This window comes from Macrotis lagotis, chromosome 1 (genome assembly GCF_037893015.1).
Source record: "Macrotis lagotis isolate mMagLag1 chromosome 1, bilby.v1.9.chrom.fasta, whole genome shotgun sequence".
NCBI classification, from domain to species: Eukaryota; Metazoa; Chordata; class Mammalia; order Peramelemorphia; family Peramelidae; genus Macrotis; species Macrotis lagotis.
The window spans coordinates 491,811,234-491,838,159 of NC_133658.1; the positions used below are offsets into that span (position 1 = coordinate 491,811,234).

Here is a 26,926-nt window from a genome sequence, read left to right on the forward strand (position 1 = left end):
GAAGATTTTGCTTGAGCGTTTGATTGAGAGAAAAAAGAGGGGAATAATTAAATGACTAGATTAAAAAGCAATGAGGAAAATAGGAACCTTCAAAGTCTGAAATTTTACAATTCTAAAACTAAGGAAACAGATAACAAGTGGGCCAGGGAGGGAGAGGGGAGAGCCTATGGGAATATGATAGCTAAAAAAAAATAAACATTGTTGAAAAGACTGTGTTTATAGTTTTTACACTTTATAAAAGGAAGAAAAATAAAATAATATGAAAAAACATTTGTAACACTAACTTTTATTTTTAAGATTTTTCAAGGCAATGGGATTAAGTGGCTTGCCCAAGGCCATGGCTAGGTAATTATTAAGTGTCTGAGGTCAGATTTGAACCCAAGGTACTCCTGACTCCAGGGCCCATGCTCTATTCACTGCACCACCTAGCAGCCTCAAGACTAACTCTTATAACTTTAAGTGTGAATGACTACAAGGTAAAAGAATGACAAATTGAATTTTTAAAAACTCAACAATGTTTTGGGGCGGCTAGGTGGCATGGTGGATAGCCACTTAACCCCATTTGCCTTGCAAAAAACCTTAAAAAAAACACCCTACAATGTTTCTTATAAGAAATACATTTAAGAACAAAGACCTAAAAGAATAAAAATGATACACTAGGGAAAAAAATATTCTGTATCAACTGAATCCAAAAAATGAAGCAAAAATTAAAAGGATAAACAAGGAAACTGCATTTTACTGAAACACAGACAGGAAATGACTGTCATTGCTGAATATATATATACTTCAAATATTTTAATATCTAATTGAATAAAGAAAACATTTCCTGAGCTACAGGAATACCTAGTAACATAATAGTGGCAAGAGACTTCAATATTCTTCTCTCAATTTTAGATAAAATCCAACAGAAAGATAAGCAAAATGTCTAACTTGACAAATTGTTGAAGAAACTAGAGCTAAAAAATTTGTATCTTTTCAATGGAATCAAAAGATAAATTATATTTCTCAATACCACAGGGAACTTTTCAAACATTAGGTATTAGAACACAAGAGATATTGCAAATAGATGTGAAAAGGTAGATATAATAAACACATACTTTATATGTTATTACTTTATATATTATAACACAATAAAAATTGTTACTGAGTCAGGTACCTCAATGAAAAGAGGTACCCCACTGGAGGCTTAATAGTGAAATCTTAAGCAATGAATAGATCAGAGAACAACTTTTGAAGTTATTGTGAAAGAAAATAATATTGATAAAAAATCACAAAATTTTTGAGATGAAATTATGTATTTTTCAGGGGGGAAAATTATATCTCCAAACAATTTATCCAAGAAATTATTTTCATTACTAACTGGAATTTAAACAGAGATGAAAGGAAAACAAAAATTATGTTAAAAAAAACAACTCATACCAGATAATTATCACAATTGTTGCCCTAAAAGCCTTTCACAAATCTTATAAAATACAAGCAGAGAGAAAGATCTTTATTAATTTATAAAAAATTATATATCTGAAACAAAAATAAGCAACATTTGCAGTGGGAATACAGAAGAAATTTTTCTAATAAAAATAAGAGTAAAGGAAGGATCTCCAATTTCCCCACTGTTATTTGCTATAGATAGGGAAATACTAAGAGAGAAATTAGAGGCATAAAACTATTCCTGTTTGCTGATGATCTGATGATACTTGGAAAGTATGAGTAATTTAACAAAGTTGTATGCTAAAAATTAAACTCTCAAAAATCAATTCCACCTTTATATAATAATAAAAATACTCATTCAAAGTAATTATAAAATTCATATTGTCTGCGATCAATCTACCAAAGCACACAAAGAATTTAAATAAATTCAGTTAAAAAATGTTTCTTAAAGAAATAAAACACAATTTACGTAACCAGAGGAATTTTAAGTATTTACATTAGTTCATGCTAATAGTCTAAAAATAACTAATACTAAAAAACAATTAGCTATAGATAATTTACCCTTTTAATGCTATACCTGTCAAATTTTCAAAAGACTTTTTTTGAACTTAATAAATAAAAGCAAAATTCCATTGAAAAGGTCAAAGATTTAAACTATCAAAAGAAATGATAACAAGATGTGGGGAGGAAAGAAGAATGGATAAAGAAAAGGACTTCAAGATCTTTGGATTAGATCATTTTTTCCCTCTAGAATTATGCTAACTTTTGCACATATTAGTTATTCTTAATACTTATAAAAGTTATATTATTCTTATAACCCTTTATCTTTTGCCTTTTTATGTAATTTTATTTCTAGATTTTTTCTCATTATTTGGATATACAACATAGTCTTGAATGAACCTTATGTTCCTTTTTTATTAAACCATTTTTCTGGCTGCCTGTAATATTCTTTTCTTTGAACTAGGGACTCAGTATTTGGCTATGACATTTATGAATATTTTAAATTTAAGATTTTTTCTATTTTTACTTAACCCTCTGATTTATATGCATATAGAAATTTTTTAATATCTAAAAATATGGTATGTAGATTTTTGTTTGATTTTGATTTATTAACATTTTATGATTCTTAAATTAACCTTGCTTGACATTTTTATAATGTATATTTATATTTCTTGTAATTTCTAAAAAATCTTTGTCTTATCTTTTTTTTCCCTTTCCTCCTGGAGTTATTATGGACCTTAATAGGTTCATTGCATTTTTAGTGGGATCTGGGGTGGCAAATATGTGGCACAATGAATAGAGAACCAGATCTGTAATTAGGAAGACCAGAGTTCAAATGTGACTTGACACTTAGCAACTGTGTGACCCTGGGCAAAGTACTTAATTTTGTTTGCTCAGTTCCTCATCTGTAAATTGAGCTGGAAATGACAACCACTTCAGTATCTTTGCCAAGAAAACCCCAAATGTGATTAAGAAGAATCTGACTCAACTGAAACAACTGAACAACAATATTCTTTGTGGAGACTACTACTTTGAGGTGGATTTCTTACCTTCTTTTCTAAGCTATTTAAAATATTCCCCATTCTTCATTTCTTCCAGGCAAACGTGAACTTTATGGCCACTCCCCCCCCTCCCCAATGCTCTACTTTTAATTTGGGAGGAATTATTTTTTCTTGACCAATTTTTTTTGGCTAACCAATAGTATTTCTTCAATATAGTCTGTGTTTTCTTCCATTTATCCATATTTCATGTATCAGTTCTTGATTTAGAATTGTTTGATCAGGTAAGTTCCCTCTTGGACCCTTTTATAGGTTGAGTTGGTCTTATTTGGTCCTGACTTTGTATTTTGGGTATTCTACTGTGGCTACTGTTGCATATGGTAAGCCAGTATTAAACCTATCTTCTATCAAAGCCTCTTACTTTTTAAATTAGTCTTCTGATTTTTCATTGTAAGTTATATCCTCAAAGAGACTATCTTCTTCTTCTTACCTTTTTTCCAGCTCATTAGTATTAGAGATCATTGCTGGGGGCAGTTAGGTGGTGCAATGGATAGAGTACCAGTCCTGGAGTCAGGAGAACCTGAGTTCAAATTTGATCTCAAATACTTAATAATTGCCTAGCTGTGTGACCATGGGCAAGTCACTTAACCCCGTTGCCTTAAATAAAAAAAAGAGATCATTGCTGGTTTCAGATCTTGTGCACAGTTCTGCCAATTATATTACTGAAGTAGTAGGTTGATTATGTTTCTTGTTGTGGAACCTAATGAACTGATAATTAATAGCCAGGTCTCTTTTCCAGCACAACAACCTGTGATTCTTTTCTTTTTCCTGAGTCTATCATAATAGTAATTGGCTCCAGAGCTCTGATTACTGAATGCTGCCTGCTGGTCTATGAGTTTTTAGAGTGCTGGCACTTTTGTATTGTACTTTTCTTGTGGTTCTTCTCACCTCTTCTGACAATATTTGGTCATGTTTTGTGCAATTCTATATTCACTGGAGGAGTTTGCTTTTGTGTTTCTCTGGTTTTCTTATCATTGGTCTATTTGAGGTCCTTTTCAATTATTTGTCAGAATTTAATGGGAGAATTGAGATTCTCTATAGTATTTCTCAGTGTTCTTTTAACTAAAAGTACAGAAGTTAAATTATTCCACTTAATCACCATGCTTAGAGTTTAAAGCACTTAGTTTTTCTTTTTCTTTTTGAAGATTTTTAAAATTCTTTTCATACGGATACTTTATTGTATTTTGGGAATTCTAGATATTTTTGCTTTTTTATACATTATGATATTTATGTTTTTTTATTTTTTAATAGTCTTTTGATGGCTGAATAATTTTCATTTATTTTTACATTGCCTTCATTTTGGCATATATAAAATTAATGTGTTCTTTTATATTGTTACATTTACTTTCTTTTTTTTACCATGTATTCCCTCCACTTACGTTCACAATCGATTTGTTTCTTTTTTTAGGTTTTTTTTTTTTTTGCAAGGCAATGGGGTTAAGTGGCTTGCCCAAGGCCCACACAGCTAGGTAATTATTAAGTGTCTGAGACCAGATTTGAACCCAGGAACTCCTGACTCCAAGGCCGGTGCTTTATCCACTACACCACCTAGCTGCCCCTCTCTTTTTCACTTCTTTAGAGAAATTCTCTTTCATATGTCTAATTTTTCTTTCTACTAATTGTTTTAAATTCTCTGTTGAGGTCTCTTATTTTGAATCCATTTCTATTCCTGCTTTATGAATTTAGTTTCTTTTGAATCATTCTGGAGATTCTTATTATTCTAGGTTTCTTTAGTGTCCATAAGATTCTGCCTTTCTTCAGATACTATTAGTAAGTTCTCTTTCATTAACATTATAATATTAATATTATTCAAGAATGTTTTGCATCCTCTTTGAGGTATTTTATGCATTCTTCCATCTCTGTAGAGCATCCTGTCTTGGCTGCTGCATTTTCATTGAGACATTTCTTCCTTATACTTTGTTTGTTGTTTTTGTATTGCTCACTTTCTGCTCTTTTCCCATATGTATTATGTAGAATCCAGAGCCACTTCAACCTCCTAGTCTGGCAACAGCTTGATTCTTCCTAGTCTTTTGCTTTTTTGTATCCAGATAGAGTCAACCCTGCTGCTCCTATAGGGGAAATTTTTAATTTTAATTAGCCTTGTGGAGTTTTTAATTCAGATTCACCCAATTTTTATTTCATATCATTGCTTATATAGTCAGGTCTTGATGAGTGAATCTAGTGAAGTTGTCACATTATTCAAATTCTGACTACTCAGAGTTATAATTATTTTTCAACATTTGAGCTAAAATAACTTGAAAATCAGTTTTAGTAGTTTTCTTTATTTGACCACCAAAGAACTGAAAGCAACCAAGTATCATATCCTCTTAGAGGCCATTTCTCTTTCACAATTTTTGATGGGAGAGCAGTTAAAATAAATAAAAGATTTAAATTATTGTCATAGCTCATGGATCTGGTTATAAATAATGGTACTATTTGTTGCTGTTTGCAATTGTGTCTGACTTTTTGTGAGCCCATTTTGGGTTTTTTTTTTTCAACAATACTAAAGTGGTTTGCCATTTCTGTCTCTTAATTCGTTTAACAGATGAGGAAGCTGAGGTTAGCAGGATTAAGTGACTTGCCGAGGATCACACAACTAGTAATGTCTGAGGTCAGATTTGAACTAAAGAAATGAATCTTCCTGATTCTAGGCCTGGCACTCTCTCCACTTTGTCACCTAGCTGTCAGTGTGATACCTGCCTGATATACAATCCTTTACCACCTACTTTTTTTTGTAGTTTGAAAAAAATGTTTTATTGTGTTTAGGACTTTTTTTTATATCATGGCCATTTCTGATTTTTACTATTCAGGTTTACTCAGTGAGCCTCCCCTCCTGAGTAATAAATCAAAACCATAATATCCAAGTCCGAAAGTATATCTATCTAATATTACACTACCTATTAGGTATAAGAAAAGAAAACTGTTTCTTCTCAATTCTTGTGGAAGATATTAGTCTTTATAATTATATAATATTCTACTTTATTTTCTTATTATTTGCACTATTATAGCTTCTGTATATATCATTCCCTTGATTCTGTTTACTTCTCTGTCTGTTGATACAGATCTTTACATGTCTCTTTGAATTAGTCATATCTATATAAATAACTCCTTTGACATTTATATATCTTTTTTAGTTATTCTCTTCATTTGATGGATGGACACCTATTTGCTATATTTTTCCTAATATAAAAAATTTCACTATGAATATTTTAATGTGTATGGGACCCTGCTTTTTCTTTAAACTGAGAGATATATTTGTATCTCTGAATCATAGAATTAAAGTTATTTTTAATTATTTAAATTATTTTCCAAAATGGTTTGTACTCAGTACTACTAAACTCATTTACTTTACTGATTATATTTTGTTATTTGCTTTCTTTTCTTTTCTTTTTTTTGGTTACAAGAGAAGACTTGTTATCAAGAGTAGTTGAGACATAAATCTAAGACAGTTAAGTTTTTAAAACATAATGATCACTCTAAAGTAATGATTGGACTAATTCACTTCACTTCCTCTAAATTATTAGTGTTCCTGTCTTCCCAACAATCCCCTCAACATTGATGTTTTTATTTTACTATCTCTTGTCCATCTTTGCAAATTTGCTGGTTGTAGGTTAAGACTTCAAAATTATTTTAATTTGTATTCCACACTAATAATGAGGAGGAGTATTCTTTCATATGGTTTTGATAGTTTGCATTTTCTCCTTTTAAGAATTTTTTTCCCCTATTTTTGGTCCATTTCTTGATCGAGAAATGGCTCTTAGTATTACAGACTGATATTAATTATTCATATTATGTTATATTAGATTTTTTATCAGATATTTGATGCAAATCCCCTTAACATTTCCCTTTTTATCAAAAGTTGCACTGAAGAATTTTTAATTTTACATAATAGGAACTGTCCATTTTATCTTTTGTGTTCTCCTTTATCTCTTACTTGGATTAGAATTCATTTTTTTAATCTTAATATTGTGTGGTCTTTTATATTTAGATTGCATTTCAATTTAAACTTATTGTGGTGTGTTATATAAAATAATTTTCTTAGCCTATTTTCTGTCAAACTGTTTTCCAGCAGTTTTAATGAAATAAGGAATATATTTAATACAGTATATATGCACATTAAATTAATATAATCTTCCTTGAATAATATCATATTTTGAAAGTTTTTAGGGGCAGCTTGGTGGCACAATGGATAGAGTTCTCCTGGACTCAGGAGAACTTTTAAGTTCAAATTCATCCTCAGCCACTTAATAATTACTTAGCTGTGTGACCTTGGGCAAGTCACTTAATTCCATTACCTTGCAAAAAATAGTTTTTAGAAATTATTAATATGTAAATATACAAGAAGTTCTATCTCAAAAAGTTTATTTGAAGAGGGGTGGTGGAGAGGTCAAGAGAGTCTATCCTGTTTCTCTCATCTTTCTTCATTTTAGTATTTCCATTTTCCAAATTTACAGTTGTTATGGCTAGAAGACATGCTTCCAATATGGGTAGTAGGAATTCATGATGGGAATGTTTGGGGGTATTTTTAGGTTTTGGGGGATTTTTTTGGCAAGACAGTGGGATCAAGTGACTTGCCCAAGGTAGCACAGCTAGGTAATTATTATGTGTCTGAAATTGGTTTTGAACTCAGGTCCTCCCAATTCCAGGGCCAATGCTCTATCCACCACGCCACCTAGCTGCCCAGGAATGTTATTTTTTTACTCTCCTATTAAGTATAATGTGTGTGTATTTGTGTGTGTATGTGTGAAATTTTACTTTGATATTTTCTGATAATGATATTATCGTGTGGAGATATGCCAGATGAGCATGTTTCAAATAAAATTGTTAATTTTAAGTATGTTTTCTAGGTTTAGTTTTTTCTATTTTTCCTTAAAAGGAACCTTTCGGGGCAGCTGGGTGGCATGGTGGATAGAGCACTGCCCTTGGAGTCAGGAGTACCTGAATTTATGTCTGGCCTCAGACACTTAATAATTACCTAGCTGTATGACTTGGGCAAAGCCACTTAACCCCACTGCCTTGCAAAAACCAAAAAAAAAAAAAAAAAAGGAACCTTTCAACTAGGGTTTTAAAAGTTTCAAAATTTTCTTGTGTTGAAGTAAAAATTACATAAATTAGAAGTATATCATTTCATTCATATTTATTGATATTATTTTAAAGAGTAATATGAATTTTATTAGCAGCTAGATGGCATAGTGAACAGAGTGCCAGACCTGGAGTCAGCAAGACTCATCTTTGTAAGCTGACTTTAGACATGTACTAGCTGTGTGACCCTGAGCAAGTCACTTAACTCTGTTCCTTCATCTATACATTGAGCAGGAAAAAGGAACTGGCAAAGATCCAATCCAGGATCTTTGCCAAAAAATACCCCTATTGGGATCACAGAGTCAGAACTGAAAGAATGAACCACAAAAACAATTGTCATTACAAAATAAACAAATGTTAATCCATATGGATTCCTTTTAGTATTCATATTAAACATATAATTAATATTTTTGTCATTAAGCACAAGCAGAAGAACCTGAATACCTAGAGCAGCCATTAAGAAGTGATCTCACCAAGTATTTGAAAGAAGAAACAATGCAAGCAATCACCAAGGCATCATCGGAATATGAAGATAGAAATCCTGAAACTGTTTTACAGCTGGTAAGAATTTTTTCTTTAGTTGTTAGATGAGAGAGATGAGTGTTTTGTGTGTTATATTCAAGACATTTGTAAGGGAGTTCAGAGAAAAGAACATTAGGTTTTAGTTCTTGGTTCTGAACCTGTTTCTACTACTAATTGTTTGACTTTGGACCAGTCACTCACAATGGACATTGGTTCTTCATTTATAAAATGGAATTTGGACTACATGATTTCCAAGGTCCTTTGAAGTTCTGTAATTTTGAATCTTATTCAATGCATATATAGCAATTAGTTGACTTTTACAAAAAGACAATCCTATATATTAATATAAATAATTAACAAAATATGTCCTATTTTCTATTGTATGAAATATAAATATCAGTATCTTTAAGTGATTTAAATTGTATTGAAGGAATTATATGCTTTCTTTCATGTTCAATTTGAATTTGTGAAGGCAAGTTAAGCACATGTAAACAAAAGTTATTAAAAACATTGAAAAAGACATTTTAAAAATATTTTTCCTTACAAGTATTTATGCCTATGAAAAAACAAAAGTTCCATGAGGAAGCAACTTTTTGGCATACATATTATTTAACTGTCCTGAATACACTCTTTAATATTGCTCTTGTCATTGGTTGGATACCAAATCATTTATCTCCAGTGTGCCATTAGACTTCAGAACATCTTATGTTCTCTCTTTACAAGAAATTAGTAAATCATCTTATGAAATGCAAAATCTGTTTTCACCTGACTTGACCTAAGATTATATATTGTTTTCTTAACCTGTTAACTTCAGATTTTGACATCCTAAAATGGAAACCCAGTACTTTTCATTCTTTACTCAAAGGAATAGTAAGATAATATAAGTAAGGAATAAGATAACATCTACTAAACTTCATAAGCTGTAGCCACAGAACTAGAAATTATATGAACAGATGGGTATATAAGAGTTAACAGCATTATTTGAGTCAGAAATTACTTAACTTAATAGAACAATAGAAAATCTTAAAGATCTGTGATTTCATTGTTATGGAATTATCCCACCATTGCCACAGATCACAATTCCCTCTACTTCAATAGAAATTGTTCCTAAATCACCATGATTGAAAAAAAAAATCATCACTTAGTATTTGGATGACCCGCAGCCCTGCCTTTGATCGACCATCTCTGAATCTTTTTCAGCTTGGTGTAGCTGAAAAGTTTGTAAGATAATGGCATAAATTCTGGCATACAGGTTCACATCAAAACCATTCTGAAACATTGGAATATTTCACAATAACATCTATTAGTGGGGTGGATAGTGGCAGCCTTCATCCTTGACAATTGCTAATATTTGTTTACTAAGAGTTTACTGGATGGATGGAAAAACCAGAAAACATCACTGTCTTTCAAATGCTTATGTTTCTTTTAAAGTTCCTTTGTTTCATATTACAATAAAATCTTCTAATTTCAAGATCCAGTCAATAATTTGGTAATTCTATAAGCTTTTGGTTAACATTTACTTATTAGCATATTTCTTTGTTGTACAAAAGTAGGTTGTTTTTTAGAAGTGGCCTTTTGCAGATAAACATTTGATAGGCTCTTTGAACATTTGTTAAAAATAGTATTTTATTGAGTCAATAAAGAAATCATTTCACCACCATAGTCTTTGATTTATTGGATAAACTTGAAAGTAATAAATCTGCATTTCATTTTTTCAAAATTTCTATAATTTACATTTTTCAATGTGATTTACCTGATTCATTTGAAAAAGTACTAATTTGAAAGCAGAAGTGTTGAATTTGAATAGTAGTTCTTTTACTTATACTATCCACAATTCATTTCACAATTCTGAAATGAAAGCGTTGAGCTCGAATACCTCTAAGGCACCTTTCAGCTCAAGAGACATAATATTATCTCTTGAGCTGAAAAGGAACTTAGAGACATTTTGTGTTTTCTTACAATGACTATAAGTATTTTTACTTTATAAAGTTAATATTTCATTCATAACAAATAAGAAACTAAAGATTACCATTTGTTAAAATTAAAGTTTAATTACTTTTAGTTACTCCTTCAACATAATCTTCATGATACCTTAAGATATAGGTGTATAAAAATATTTTTAGATTATACATTAACAAGTTAGGAATTTGGAGTTCAGAGTATTTATTTAAAGAAATAAAATTAAGACATGTGATGTGAAGCTTATATTTTAAAATAGAAAATTCTGATAGCCTGAAAGAATCTAGGTATCATTAGGGAAGTTAGACATCATTCACCCTCCCCGACCCCCCCCCCAATTTACTTTTGCTGTTTTAGGTTAGTCTCTTCTATTTTTCTAATTTTTCATGCTCATTATTTTCTCCTACAGACCCCTGAAAAAGTCACCAGTCAACCTCCTTCTAACCAGCAAGTTGTAGAGGTTCCTCATATAGGGACACAAATGATTGAGTCAGTGAAGGGGGGTTATGATGATGAGGTACTGTTTTTATAGCCCTTTGCACCACAAACTTACCTGTCTTATCTTGCTGCTTGGCACAAGTATTTTGAGCATGCCTTCATATTCACACTTGTATAACTTTCTATATAACATTTGACTTTGCCACTCCCTTCCAGTTCTAAATTTATGATTCTGTGATCTGTAGTATTGAGTAACTTTCTTGATCATATTAAGGAAAGTTCAAAATTATAATTAAAACTTAAGAACAAAGTCTTGAGAATTATATCAAAGTGGATAAAATAAGTATATTATATCATATTTAATTCTAAAAATCACATAAAAGTTTTTGAGTATTAAAAAATATCTTCTGTACAAATATATTCTCCCTATCTTGATATTGTGCCTGGATCATTTATTCTTATATATGCATATCTATATCTATATGTAGATATAGATAAGTATTTGTATATTTACTGCCAAACTTAAGAATAGAAGGGAAGAGTACAGAAGATCTAAGGAGGCTCTGAGAAAACTATAGGCTTAATCAGCATTTATTCTTCCACTTCTTAAAGAGTTAAAAGGATATATTAGTGATATTGCCAACCCTTTATTGTTTCATGTTCTAAGAAATATTTATTATACACACCAACAAGTGTTTCCAGGAGGGTAGGAGGAATCAGTTCTATTCCTGTTGTGGGTTTTCCTAGAATCAGTCTAGATTTTCTGCAGATCAGCTAGATCATTGAACCCTTTTTCCAGTTATGAAATTTCTCCCTTTGCTTTCTGATATACTTAAAGAAGTTAGCTTCTAAATATTAACAGCAATAAGGAAGAGGCAGTGACATGAATACAGGAAGGGTTATAACAAGCAAATCTACCTTAAAAAAGCATAATTGAATCATTGTCTACATTAGAATGAGAATTGAAAATAATTGTGATTTAAAAAATAAACGGTAGAAAATTAAGTGTAAATGATAGAAATAATCATAGAGATAGTGACTAAACATCTTCATCAGTATTGGGAAGTACTGGAGGATGAGGAAGCATTTTCTACCAATTCAGGTACTTCTCAGCAATTTGTAGTCTTACAAATTACACTGAGGAGTTAAATGGCTAAATTGAGTGTCCCTTTAAGTTACTTGTTAGGTTTGTAATGTTAGATCTTAGGAACTTTAGGTACAATATAGTTCAATTGAAATACTAATATTATAAAACTCTATATTTTAATGGCAAAATAGTTGACATAGCCTCTATAATTACTTTAAAGGAACCATCATATTAACTTTGTGGTACTATTACGATGGTTCTTGCAAACATTTTATTACATCATTGAAGATTATATAAGTATAATTTCATCTAGACATTGAAGAAATAACATGAAACCAAAGGAAGAAATACAAACTGCTTTCATATATCATAATGTATCTCTTTGAAAGTAGTATAATTTAACAAGCATGTGTAAGCATTGAATTTTTGTGTTTTGGGAGGAATTTGCTTGTATATTGGGGTGGATTAGAATTAATGAATTTGTTCAGGTAAGCTTTCCAGTTCAGATAAGAGTTTCTGTGTGTGTGTGCTTTGGGCAGAATTTTTACTTGTTGGGATAATATTTAACAGTGCATGTATTTGAATCACTGGCTGATTTTAAAAAATGTATCCTTATGTGCATATCAGGTTAGATTTACATAGAAGAAAAAAATAATTTCAAGAACAAAGCTATAACAATATTTTCTGGCTATGTCTATGGGATGCTTTTTAGCTGGCATGTACATGAAGACATTTTGACATTTAAAAATGTTAACCATTCCAAACTTTTACCTTAAATCCCTTATGGCAGATCATGATGACACCGAACATGCAAGGTATTATCATGGCTATAGGTAAATCCAGGAGTGTATATGACAGGTGTGGTCCTGAAGCAGGGTTCTTTAAGGTACAATTAATATTTCCATCTTTATATTTCCTTTGTTTGTCTCTCCTAGTTTTTTATTTAAAAATATTTTGTTCTTTTATATATATATATATTTTGTTTGTGATCACTATCACTATTCTCCTATATAGGCTTTATTATTTAGAAAGTGTTGCCAAAGCTAATTAAACCATTGAGGAAACTATGCAAATATTGGGAGGAGAAAAAAATGCTTTTAACCGAAATATCTCAGTAGTCCTTTCCTCTATTTTATAGGTGTTGATTTATTATAATTTTGTAGGAAAGGTGATGTTGGAATGAATATATATATATATATATATATATATATATATATAGTCAGTATTTGATACTGAAGATACTAAGTTTTGATGGCTAGACTCAGTCCTGTTGAGATTTCATCCCTCTGTACTTGAAGACAGGAGGTTTGGGTTCAAATCCTAGCTTTGACATTTACTAGTTTTGATGAAACTTGGGCAAAGTCATCTGCCTCTTGGAGCCTCATTTCCTTTTCTTATAAATTGGGCACAATAATGCTTACTCTACTAGAATAGTTAATAGTAATAACTTAGCACTTTTATAGCACTACCCCATGGGATAGGTGTTATTTTCATTCCCATTTGACAAGTATTTAGTACTGTGTAAAAAAACATACAGTCTATGCACACAAGTAGCTTACATTCTGTTGAGGAAAAATATCATGTACACATATAAGTAAATACAAAATTCATACAAAATAAATCCAAGGTAATATAGGAAGGGAAGATCATATCAAGGATGATATGATATAGGAAATAATATATATTCAAAGTCATGAAGAAAGATCAGAATGTTAAGTAATCATGAAGAAAAGCTTTTCAAGTGACAGATTATAGAAAGGCATGGTGATTGGAAAATGGAATGTCTTATATGGTAAACAGCAAGTGTGCCAGTTTGGCTGGAACATAAAGTTCTTGAGAGGTAAAGATGTATTAGTAAACTGGGGCTAGACTATAATGAATCAGAAGAGGGAGTATCTGAAGTTCAGTGGATAGAGAAGTGAGTGATATGGTCAAACTTGTCTTTTAGATCTATCAGTTTGGCAGCTGTACAGAGGACAGATTTGAGAGAAGAGGCCCTTAAGAAGGTTTTTGACCTTTTGTTTGTATCATGAATACCTTTGACTGTCTGAGAAAGCTTAAGGATTTCTTCTTGAATGTTTTTAAATGCATAAAATCAAATGCATAGGACTACAAAGAGAGCCAAATGCACTGGGGTATAATTATCAAAACATTTAAAAGATAAATTCATGGGGCAGCTAGGTGGCGGAGTGGATAGAGCACCGGCCCTGGAGTCAGGAGGACTTGAGTTCAAATCCAGCCTCAACTACTTAATAATTACCTAGCTGTGTGACCTTGGGCAAGCCACTTAACCCCATTGCCTTGCAAAACAAACAAAAAAAGATAAATTCATGGACTCCTAGTTTTAAAAAACCTAACTTAGAGGAAAAGATCATCACTTAGGAGGCTATTTCAATAGTCCAGGTGGGTATGGTGTAACTCTATATTAGAGTAATGCTTTTGTGGTAAAATTTTGGAGAAGACTTGGCATCTGATTAGGATGTGAAAGATAAAAGTGAGGAAGGAGTTTTGGATAACTGAAGATTTCGGATACCTGGATAACTTGAAAATTGGGATGCCCACAATAAAAATTGGGATGTAGGATTGATTTAAGGAAAAAGGTAGTAAATCCAAAGTAAACTTTTTACATTTTGAGTTGGAAGTGCACATAATCTCCAAAATATAGGTTGTAATGTGGAACTAGAATTCAAAAAAAAAAGAGATAGGGGGACTTTTGCTGTTGCTGTTATTGGAGTGAGAGTAGACACTACCCTCTGGCATTAGGTGTCAACAAGAGTTAGAAAATCACCAACAACATGATGAAACCCTAACAGTGCTGCCACCATGGGTGGCATATCAAGTCTGTGAGAGGTGTTACTGATGAGGTGTGTGGGGGTTGTCCCATAGAAGAGGACATGGAAAAGGATGTCTAAAGATATATGTACCCTAGAGTTCATGTTTTTAAAATAATAAAAACTAATTTTTAGGTCAAGAAAAAGATTGTAGAGCTCAAAAATGTCCTGACTGCCATGAGTACGGCAGAGTCCAAAAAGCACTAATTTGTATTTTGTATAATATTTACTATTAGCTATATATATATATAGTAGAGTCGATATGAACCAGTAAGTAATAGGGCATACAGAATATAGACTTGGCAGCAACTTTTTTTTCTGCAACTTTTCTAAAATCCTTATAGAAAAGGAGTATTCTATCAACAGATGATTAATAAAAAAATAACAAAAACAAAAGGGAGGACAGTTGAGTCAGAGGGAATATAAGCAAGTTAGGAATGCTGGTTTGAGCACAGACCCCTTTAGTCAGAGCAAAAACTCTTAAGCTGGATTCTTAAGTAAAGATTCTTAAACTATAAACTTTAAAAAAAGTTGCTAACTTTTAATAATCTTATTTTAATGTATTTTGAATTTTAATATAATTGGTTCCTTTTGCTAAAAGTGGGCTAATGTGATGCACCTGCTTTTATTTTAATATATTCTTTTCCTAAAAATTATTTACCCCTATTGTTTTTATTAGATACAGTTAAAAATACTTTTTTTGGTTAATAAATTTAATTGTTTTCTATTATCTGTAGTTTTACAGAATACTCTTATCACCTAAGCATAGCTATACAAAACAAATTCCAATACTGGCCACTTACAAAAGTATATTTCTTATTCTGCTGATTAGTCTATCTACTCTGTCATGAGGTAGGCAGTGTATCAGTCCTCTGGAATCATAGTTAATTATTTAATCAGTTTTTAAAGTCTAATTTAGCTTTTCTAGTTCTATATATTTCACTTTATAAGAGTTCATTCAGGTCTTTCTTCATTTCTTACTAGAAAATAGTATTTCATTCATTCATTCATTCATTCATTCACCAGTTTGTTTAGCCATTCTCTAGCTGATGGGCACCCCCTTAGTTTCCAGTTTTTTGCCAACACAAATAGAGCTGCTGTGAGTATTTCTGTACATATAAGGATATATTCCTCTTTGATCATTTATGGGTTTAAGCCTAGAACTTAAAGGATACACACATTGTTTAGTATCTTTTTTGTATTTGATTCAAAATTGCTTTCTAGGGTGAACTCGTTACACAGTTCTACTAGCAATGCAACAATATACCTGCTTTCTTACATTCCTCCAACATTTGTTATTTTTTTTTTACCCACCTTTTCCAATTTTATGGAACTTCAGAAATATTTTTTTTATATTTTTCTGATTAGTGACTTGGAACATTTTTCATATGGCTATACAGGAAGTCTATAGATAAGATTTCATTCCTTGAGCAATGCCAGTTTATCTTGGTATAAGATATGAGGTGTTAGTCTAAACCATTTGTTGAGAACTTTGGGTTCACCAGACATTAGTCTACTGGATTCATTCACTTCTATATGTTGTGTATTCAATCTATTCTGCTATACTATTACTGTTTTTAAAATACTGGTATGAATTATAGTTTGCTTTCTGGTGCTGCTATTCTCTATTAATTCACCTTTTTAAAAAAAAGTTTCTTTTTTTAAATTTATTTTTATTAAAGATATTATTTGAGTTTTACAATTTTCCCCCCAATCTTGCTTCCGACCTCCCCACAGAAAGCACTCTGTCAGTCTTTACTTTGTTTCCATGTTGTACCTTGATCCAAATTGGGTGTGATGAGAGAGAAATCATATCCTTAAAGAGAAGTCTAAGAGGTAACAAGATCAGACAATAAGATATCTGTTTTATTCCTAACTTAAAGGGAATAGTCCTTGCACTTTGTTCAAACTCCACAGCTCCTTATCTGGATACAGATGGTACTCTCCTTTGCAGACAGCCCAAAATTGTTCCCGATTGTTGCACTGATGGAATGAGCAAGTCCTTCAAGGTTGAACTTCACTCCCATGTTGCTGTTAGGGTGTACAGTGTTTTTCTGGTTCTGCTCATCTCACTCAGAATCAGTTCATGCAAAACCTTCCAGGTTTCCCTGCAATCCCATCCCTCCTGGTTTCTAATAGAACAATAGTTTTCCATGACATACATATAACACAGTTTGCTAAGCCATTCCCCAATTGAAGGACATTTACTGGATTTCCAATTCTTTGCCACCACAAACAGGGCTGCTACAAATATTTTTGTACAAGTAATGTTTTCACCCTTTTTCCTCATCTCTTCAGGGTATAGACCCAGTAGTGGTATTACTGGGTCAAAGGGTATGCACATTTTTGTTGCCCTTTGGGCATAGTTCCAAATAGCTCTCCAGAAGGGTTGGATGAGTTCACAGCTCCCAGATTCCCCACATCCCTTCCAACAATGATCATTATCCTTCCTGGTTATACTGGCCAATCTGAGAGGTTGTGAGGTGGTACCTCAGAGAAGCTTTAATTTGCATTTCTCTAATAATTAATGATTTAGAGCATTTTTTCATATGGCTATGGATTACTTTGATCTCCTCATCTGTAACTTGCCTTTGCATATCCTTTGACCATTTGTCAATTGGGGAATGACTTTTTGTTTTAAAAATATGACTCAGTTCTCTGTATATTTTAAAAATGAATCCTTTGTCAGTATCATTAGTTGTAAAGATTGTTTCCCAATTTACTACATTTCTTTTGATCTTGGTTACATTGGTTTTATCTGTGCAAAAGCTTTTTAATTTAATGTAATCGAAATCATCTAATTGGTTTTTGGTGATGTTCTCCATCTCTTCCTTAGTCATAAACTGTTTCCCTTTCCATAGATCTGACAGGTAGACTAGTCCTTGATCTTCTAATTTGCTTATAAGTACTGTTTTTTTGTGTCTATGTCCTGTAACCATTTGGATCTTATCTTGGTAAAGGGTTTGAGGTGTTGGTCTAATCTAAGTTTCTTCCATACTAACTTCCAATTATCCCAGCAGTTTTAATCAGAGGGAGTTTTTATCCCAATGGCTGGACTCTTTGGGTTTATCAAACAGCAGATTACTATACTCCTCTCCTGCTTTTATACCTAGTCTATTCCACTGGTCCACCACTCTATTTCTTAGCCAATACCAAACAGTTTTGATGACTGATGCTTTATAATATAATTTTAGATCGGGTAGGGCTAAGCCACCTTCTTTTGCACTTTTTTTCATTAAGCTCCTGGCAATTCTTGATTTTTTATTTCTCCATATGAATTTACTTACAATTTTTTCTAACTCATTAAACTAATTTCTTGAAATTTTGATTGGTAGGGCACTAAACAGATAGTTTAGTTTTGGTAGAATTGTCATTTTTATTATATTAGCTTTACCTATCCATGAGCAGTTGATATTTGCCCAGTTATTTAAATCTGATTTAATTTGTGTGAGAAGTTTTTTATAATTGTTTTCAAAAAGATTCTGAGTCTGTCTTGGCAAACAGACTCCCAAATATTTTATATTGTTTGAGGTTACTTTGAATGGGATTTCTCTTTCTAGTTCTTCCTACTGTTTCTTGCTAGACATATATAGAAAAGTTGAGGATTTATGAGGGTTTATTTTATAACCTGCAACTTTTCTAAAATTGCTAATTGTTTCCAGTAGTTTTTTAGATGATTTCTTGGAATTCTCTAGGTAGACCATCATGTCATCTGCAAAGAGTGAGAATTTTGTCTCTTCCTTCCTAATTCTAATTCCTTCAATTTCTTTTTCTTCTCTAATTGTTGATGCTAACGTTTCTAATACAATATCGAATAGTAGTGGTGATAATGGGCACCCTTGTTTCACCCCTGATCTTATTGGGAATGCCTCTAGCCTCTCCCCATTGAATATAATGCTTGTTGATGATTTCAGATAGATACTGCTAATTATTTTAAGGAATACTCCATTTATTCCTACACTCTAGTGTTTTTAATAGGAATGGATGCTGTATTTTGTCAAAAGCTTTTTCAGCATCTGTTTATATGATCATATGATTTCTGATAGGTTTGTTGTTGATATAATTGAGTATACTAACAGTTTTCCTAATATTGAACCAACCTTGCATTCCTGGAATAAATCCTACTTGATCATAATGTATTATCCTAGTGATGACTTCTTGTAATCGTTTCGCTAAAATTTTATTTAGGATTTTTGCATCTATATTCATCAGGGAAATAGGTCTATAATTTTCTTTTTCTGTTTTAACTCTTCCTGGTTTAGGTATCAGCACCATATTGGTTTCATAGAAAGGGTTAGGCAGAGTTCCATCTTTCCCTATTTTTCCAAAGAGTTTATATAGGATTGGAACCAATTTTTCCTTAAATGTTTGGTAGAATTCACTTGTGAATCCATCAGGCCCTGGAGATTTTTTTTTAGGGAGTTCAATAATGGCTTGTTGAATTTCTTTTTCTGAGATAGGGTTGTTTAGGTATTTAATCTCTTCTTCATTTAACCTGGGCAGCTTATATTTTTGTAAATATTCATCCATTTCACTTAGATTATCAAATTTATTGGCATAGAGTTGGGCAAAATAATTTCAAATTATTACTTTAATTTCCTCCTCATTGGTGGTGAGTTCACTTTTTTCATTTATGATACTAGCATTTTGGGTTTTCTTCTTTCTTTTTTTTTTAATCAAATTGACAAGAGGTTTATCAGTTTCATTGGTTTTTTTCATAATATGAACTTTTGGTTTTATTTATTAATTCAATAGTTTTTTTTGCTTTCAATTTTATTAATTTTTCCTTTAAGTTTTAGAATTTCTAATTTGGTATTTAATTGGGGATTTTTGATTTGTTCTTTCTCTAATTTTTTTAGTTGCATGTTTAGTTCATTGATTTCCTTTTTCTTCAATTTATTCATATAAGCATTTACAGCTATAATATATCCCCTGAGAGTCGCTTTGAATGAATCCCATAGGTTTTGGTATGTTGTATCATTATCTAGGATAAAATGCTTAATTCTTTCTGTAATTTGTTTTTTGGTACACTCATTTTTTAAAATGAGCTTATTCAGTTTCCAATTTGTTCTGGGTCTATATCTCCTTGGCCCAGTATTGCATATGACTTTTATTGCATTGTGATCTGAGAAAGATATATTCACTATTTCTGCCTTTCTGCAGTTGATCGTTAGGTTTTTATGTCCTAGGATATGGTCAATTTTTGTATAAGTTCCATGTACTGCAGAGAAAAAGGTATATTCCTTTCTATCCCCATTCAGTTTCCTCCATAAGTCTACCATATCTAATTTTTCTAACAATCTATTTACCTCCCTAATTTCTTGTTTGTTTTATGATTTGATTTATCTAGATCTGATAGAGGGAGGTTGAGGTCTCCCACTAGTAGCATTTTGCTGTCTATGTCTTCCTGTATTTCTTTCAGCTTCTCCTCTAAGAATTTGGGTGCTGTCCCACTGGGTGCATATATATATTCAATATTGAAATGACTTTATTGTCTATGTTACCATTTAGGAGGATAAAGTTTCCTTCCTTATCTCTTTTAACGCTATCTATTTTTGCTTCTGCTTTCTCTGAGATAAGGATTGCTACCCCTGCTTTTTTTACTTCAGCTGAAGCAAAATATATTTTGCTCCAACCTTTTACCTTTATTCTATATGTATCTCTCTGCTTCAAATGAGTTTCTTGTAAGCAACATATTGTAGGATTCTGGTTTTTAATCCACTCTGCTATTTGTTTATGTTTTAAGGGAGAGTTCATCCCATTCACATTCAAGGTTATGATTACTAATTCTTTATTGCCCTCTGTGCTATCTTACCTCTGTTTGTATTTTTCCCCTTTCCCTGCCTTTGATCCATATTCCCCAGTCTTTTGTTTCTGAATACCACCCCCTTCAGTGTGTTTGCCCTCCTATGTCACACCCTCCCCTTTCTTTCCCCTTTCCCTTTTTCCCTTTTCCCCTTCCCTTCCTTTTGTTATTTCCCCCACTCCCCTTCCCTTTCTCCATCCCCCCCTCCCCTTTCCCCCCTTTTAATACTTGAAAGGTTAGATGTTTTATAAGTTAACTGAGTATGTGTAGGTTGACTTTAAGCCAAGTCTGATGAGAAGAAGATTCAGGTGTTTCTCCTCTGCTCCCTTCTTCCCCACTATTACCATAGGTTTTTTGCACCTCTTAGTGTAATGAGATTTGCCCCATTCAATCCCCTCCCTCCTCCTGTCTCTTTCCTGTCCCCCTTTTTAGGGAGGTAGTGTTTTTTTTTTAGATCATTCTAAGTCATAGAAAAATCTGAGTGTCTGTCCCTTCTAGTTCAGTATATTCTATCGAATAGAGTCAAAATTCCTGAGAGTTATTAAGAGTCTTTCTCCCAAGTGGGGTTAAAGCCAGTTACATCCCATTAGATAGTAGTCTTATGGCTAGGTCATGAATGTCCATCATTTCTGGCTAGGTGTATTCTCTCTGTTAGAGTTACATTTCTCAAGATTTATGAGAATCTTCCCCCCCCTACCCTTGCTGGAATATAGCCAGTTTCAACTTGCTAGATTGCATTTTTTTTCCTTTTACCGCCCCCCCCTTTTACCTTTTCATGTGTTTCTTGAACCTCCTGCTTGATGTCCAAATTTTCTGTTTAGCTCTGGTCTTTTCATCAGAAATTTTTGGAATTCTTCCATTTAGTTAAATGTCCATCTTTTTCCCTGGAAGAGAAGGCTCAGCTTTGCAGGAAAGTAGATTCTTGGCTGCATTCCAAGTTCCTGTGCTCTTCGAAATATCTCGTTCCTGGCCCTTCGATCCCTTAAAGTTGATGCAGCCAGGTCCTGCATGATCCTTACTGTGGCTCCTTGACATTTAAATTGTTTCTTTCTGGCTGCTTGCAGGATTTTCTCTTTTATCTGATAATTCTGGAGTTTGGCCCCAACATTCCTTGGTGTTTTCATTTTAGGATCTTTTTCTGCTGGGGATCAATGTACTCTTTCAATAACTACTTTGCCCTCCAGTTCCATGATATCAGGGCAGTTTTCCATCACTAGATCCTGTAATATTAAGTCCAGGCTTTTTTTCTCTTCAGTGTTTTCAGCAAGTCCTATAATTTTCAGGTTGCCCCTCCTCGATCTATTCTCAAGGTCAGTGGTTTTGTTGATGAGGTATTTTACATTTACTTCTATTTTTTCTGTTTATTTGATTTTGTTTAACTGATTCTTGCTGTCTCATGGAATCATTAGTTTCTGTAGATTCCATTCTTTTTTGGGGGGGAGGTGTTTTCTTCATTAACCTTTTGCAACTCCTTTTCCAATTGGTCAATTCTACTTTTGAAAGAGCTTTCCATTTGACCAATTGAGGTTTTGAGAGAATTAATTTTTTTGCATTGCTCATTTGAGAATCTGAAAGAATTATTCTCACTTTGTAATTGTCCAATTGATGATCTGAGAGATTTAATCTCCTTTTGTGTTTGTCCAATTGTACTTTCTAAGGTTTTGTTTTCTTGTTGCAAGGTATTAATTGTCTCTCCCAAATTTTTAAGCTCCTTCCTTATTTCTTCAAGGAAGTCTTTCTGTGCTGGACACCAGATTGTATTCTCCTCAGAGGTTCTAGGTCTCTCTGAGTTGTGGTCTTTCCCTTCCAGTAATTTTTCTATGGATCTGCCTTTCCGCTGACCCTTCTTCATTATGCTAAGACCTTGAGTTGGGGGGGGGGGAGCTGGTTCACTTGGGCTTGGGATCGCTAAAGGCTTTACTGAGTGCAGTTTCTCTGGCTGGCCAGTAGGAGGTGCTGGTTGCTTTCTCTGGAGTGTCTGTGACCTTGGTTGAGAGGCCTTCTCCCTTTGCCTGAAGGGAGGAGTTGGAGCTATTGAATTCTTATGCCTTCAATCAATGGTGGGCTTTACCCTGGCCTGAGGTCATTCCTCAGCTGGGCTGGTTCTTTTGCTCACACACCTGGGCCTGAGGCAGAAGGAGTTTGCATTTGTTTGTTTGGGAAGAGGCCTCAGTGCAATGGAGGCATGGACTCAGAGTTTCTCAGAACCGAGGAGCCCAAGGATGGTGTCTGCAGCTCTCCTGCACCAGAGCTCTTCCCCCAGCTAGTCCCCAAGCTCCAGGGGGACAGCACCAACACCAGTGCCTCTGCTTCCCTGCGGACCCAAGCCCTTTTCGTCCAGCTCCACTGCTGAGCCAGCAGGTCCGGCTCTAGGGCCCTCAGACTCCTGGTTCCAATTCAGCTGTTAATCTGACTGCTCTTAGGCTGATCCTCCCTCTGAACCCAGACTCACCGGCCTGAATTTGGCCAAAGCTGCTGCAGGAGACAAATCCTGAGGTAGATGTTCTTTCTCCTGGCTTTTCTTTCTGGGTCGCATTTCTATTAAAAGGTTTGTTTCATGTGATAGATGGGGAAGAGATCAGGAGACTTTAGAACTGTGCCTGTCTTCTCTCTGCCATCTTGGCCGGAAGTCTAAAAAATTGTTTCTTTTGAGATTTTTTTTTATACTTCATTTGTATTCTGTTATTATTTTTTCAAGATTAAAGCAGTACTTTGATATTGATTGGCAGGCACTAATTAAGTTAATTTGAATATGTCATTTTTATTATATTAACCTATTCATGAGCAATTATAGTTAGTTTAAATCTCTCCTTGTTTTGGTAAAAAAAAGTATTTTGTAATTGTATTTATATATAGTTTTTGGGTGTATCTCTCAGGTAGACTCACAAATACTTTATACATTCTACAGTTATTTTAAATGGAACTTTCTGTTTCTTCCGCCTGAGTTTTATTAATATTATGAGGAAATGCTGATGATTTCTGTAGATGTATTTCATATCCTGTAACCTTGCTGAAGTTTAAAATTTCTCATTTAATTTTAAGTTTACTTCAAGGTGTTTATGTCATTTCTTCTTTACCTATGCTTTTCCTCTCAGTTTCTTTTGTGTGTCTTATTGTTGTGGTATTTCCATTACAATGTCATATAGAAGTGCTTGGCAATGTACATACTTTTGGTCATATTGTAAAGGATTCTAGTTTATCCCCATTATATATGATGCTAGCTCTTGGCTTTAAATATATACTACTTATCATATTAAGTAAACCTGTTTATTCCTAAGATAGATATTATATATTGTAAAAGAGCCTTTTCAATATCAGTTGATATAATCATATGTGATTTTTTGGTTGTTTTTGCTAGTAACATTGTTTGAGTTTATATTTTTCCTATTTTTGAAGTCAAACTATATTACTAACAAATACAGATTAGTCATTAAATATTCATGAGAGATTATTGAAGCCCCTTTGTAAAATTGTTTTATTTAATTTTTAAAACTGTAGTTTTCCTTTATTTTTAATAACATTAAGAAATGATTTTTCTATTACATTTTAGTAACTTTTAAACCAGTCTTATTAATTCATTATTTTTGTTTTCAAATTTCCAGATATTTTCCTTGATTCTCAGGATTTCTATTTTAGGTTTTAAACTTGTTGGTTTTCTATGTATTTTTAGTTGCATGTCCAATTTGTTGCTCTCTTTTGGTTAATAAAAAACGTTTAGATGTGCAGATTTTCCCATTAGATCTGCTTTGTCTATGTCATCTAATTTTGTGCTCTTTGGTTTTTTTTCTCTTTAATAAAATCATTTCTGTGCTTTGTACTTTAATTTACCAATTCTTTTGGTGGATTTTTTTGGTCCTTTGTTTAGCATAATTATCACTGAATTGTGATCAGGAAAGGATATGTTTAATATTCTACATTTATCCATTTGTTTGTGAGACTTTTAATGAACTAAGACGTGATCAGTTTTTTTAAAATGTGCTATGTACATCTGAGAATTTGTATAGTCCTTTCTCTTTCAATTCCAATTCACTAATTATCAGAGGTCCATCATAACTAACTTTACTAAAATTCTACTCAAGATATTAACTTATTTTTTGGTTAGACCTATATGAGGCTGAATGCAATATGTTTAACTCACCATTATAATTTTATTTTCTATTTTTCCTTGTAAATCATTAGTTTTTCCTTTAACTCTTTCAATGCTATTCTATTCAGTACATATAAGTTTTTAATATGCATATACTGAGAAAAGAAAGAGCCTCTACATATTTCTTCTCTAATTTAGCTATTGTTTTGCTCGCAACTAATCCCCTTAATAAAAGCCTTAATAAATGGTTTAATAAAATTATTATTTATTATTTCTACTGCCATTGTTGTTATTTCATTCTCTTCATCTATTTCAACTGGTTCAAGTGGAAACCATCCTAATTCTATAGTCTGCTAGTATTCACTTACACTTGCTGTCATGCAGTTTGTTGCACAGATGTTGTATAAATAAAACTGATTTACAACTGATAGAAAAATTTTGGAATGTAAACTCATTTTCTACAGATTCATTGAAGATATTTTCAGGATGCCAAAATATTAGCTAGGATGATGTGTACCTCATTCTCTGCCCATACAATTTCATTTTATTTTGATAAGCTATTTTCAAGGTTTTTCAGACAGAGCTTGGAGATATTTATATGTATTATAGTGACATTTCTTAAAAAGTGTTAAGTTTTCACCTAACAATGTTTTCTGGGTAATTATGAATAGCAGTTTTATTGATGATAATGCTCTGGATCCAATATATTTATTATTTAAATCTCAAAGATATTTTGATGTCTATACTTCTAGTATGGGGATTTGTCATCTGTTTATGAAAGTTAGTGAGCTTCACATTATTTAAATCACTAGTTCATGTCATAACTCTTATCTTAGTCTCATCATTGCTGATTGTGTTCATGCAGAAAGTCCAAAAATCATACAGTTTTTCTGTTTTTATACTTAATGCTCTGCATATTGTTGTTCAAGAGGGTAAAAAGGACTGCTTTTTGTAATTTAATGGGTATTTTGATGTACCCTGAAGATTCATTCATAATAACTTTAATAGCAGGAAGATAACAAATGATATATACCTTAATCTTCTCTCATATGGTTTTAATCTCTTCTGCCAAGTCATTTTCTGAAAGCTTTTTATTCAGTGTAGTTTGACTGTTTAGTATGTATGGTATTGTTGTATAAATACATTGTTCTTAAATTTTTATGAATTTGGTGTTCTTAAATTTTTATGGATTGGTGTTACATACAAGCAGTTATGAACAATAACTATGTCTGTAAGGATGTTCTAGTCCTAATGAAACCCTGGTACTCTCAGTGATTTTCAGGTTTGTATTCATAGACTGGAGATTTGTCATTTGTTATGAAAGGATAATGAACTTCTGGGTTATAATAACTAAATGATAGTATATTTTTAGTTATCTGGTAGTTATTAAATTTTTGTACCCTACAGTGAATGACATATTGTACAATATCCACTACTTATTTGTGCAGTTTAAAATCATTCATTAAGTTTGAATTTCTAAAGAATAACCTTTCCTCAATTTCTAAATCATCATAAACAATTCTGTTTCTATAAAGATATCTGCATGAATCAGCCATTTGTTTGACTTTTTTTTTAGCAAACATATTGTTGGTTGAATCTATATATGTCTCCCATGGGAATACCTTTTGATTACCCTTTTGGTTCAGATTTAAGACCTCTCAGGGTCTCCCCAAAGATTTGTTTTACATTTGATAAATCTAGTCAATAAACATAATTATTAAATACTTGCTGTGTGCTAGGTTCTGTGTTAAGATATATTCAGAGGAATAAACCCATTGGCAACCTTTTCTTTTAAGGAGTGAAGTCTGCTTGTTCCAGAAATTTTTCTGTAAATCTTTAATTGGCTTTTAATGTATTCTGAAACATCCTTTTCCTGCTTTTTTGACAAGGAAATGTCCATCTTTCTACATCTGCTTCAGAGTGATAAGCCTAGTGTTTTGTTGAGAATCTCATGAGATAAGACACCTTCTAGAACTGTCTTCCTTTTTACCAGGCCAAAAGCATAAAGACTTAAGTTACATAGGTGTTAATTGCTCTAAATGTATTCTTTCTATTACCTTTGACATAAAGATGATAGTGTCTTGACAAAAGAGAAAGTCTTCATTTTCTTTGATAATGTTAGATTCA

General features: G+C 32.5%; 1 protein-coding gene across 3 annotated transcripts in view; it reads left to right on the plus strand.

Moving 5' to 3' along the window:
• Positions 1-26,926, plus strand: part of USP25 (ubiquitin specific peptidase 25) — a 104,524-nt gene that overhangs the window by 31,056 nt on the left and 46,542 nt on the right. The window contains exons 13-15 of one of the 3 annotated variants that reach the window (XM_074213827.1): positions 8,491-8,630; positions 10,960-11,067; positions 12,866-12,961. In XM_074213827.1, coding sequence (XP_074069928.1) covers positions 8,491-8,630; positions 10,960-11,067; positions 12,866-12,961 — 344 coding nt within the window. The remainder of the gene's footprint in view (positions 1-8,490; positions 8,631-10,959; positions 11,068-12,865; positions 12,962-26,926) is intronic. The other 2 variants (XM_074213825.1, XM_074213826.1) reach the window with 2 other exon arrangements.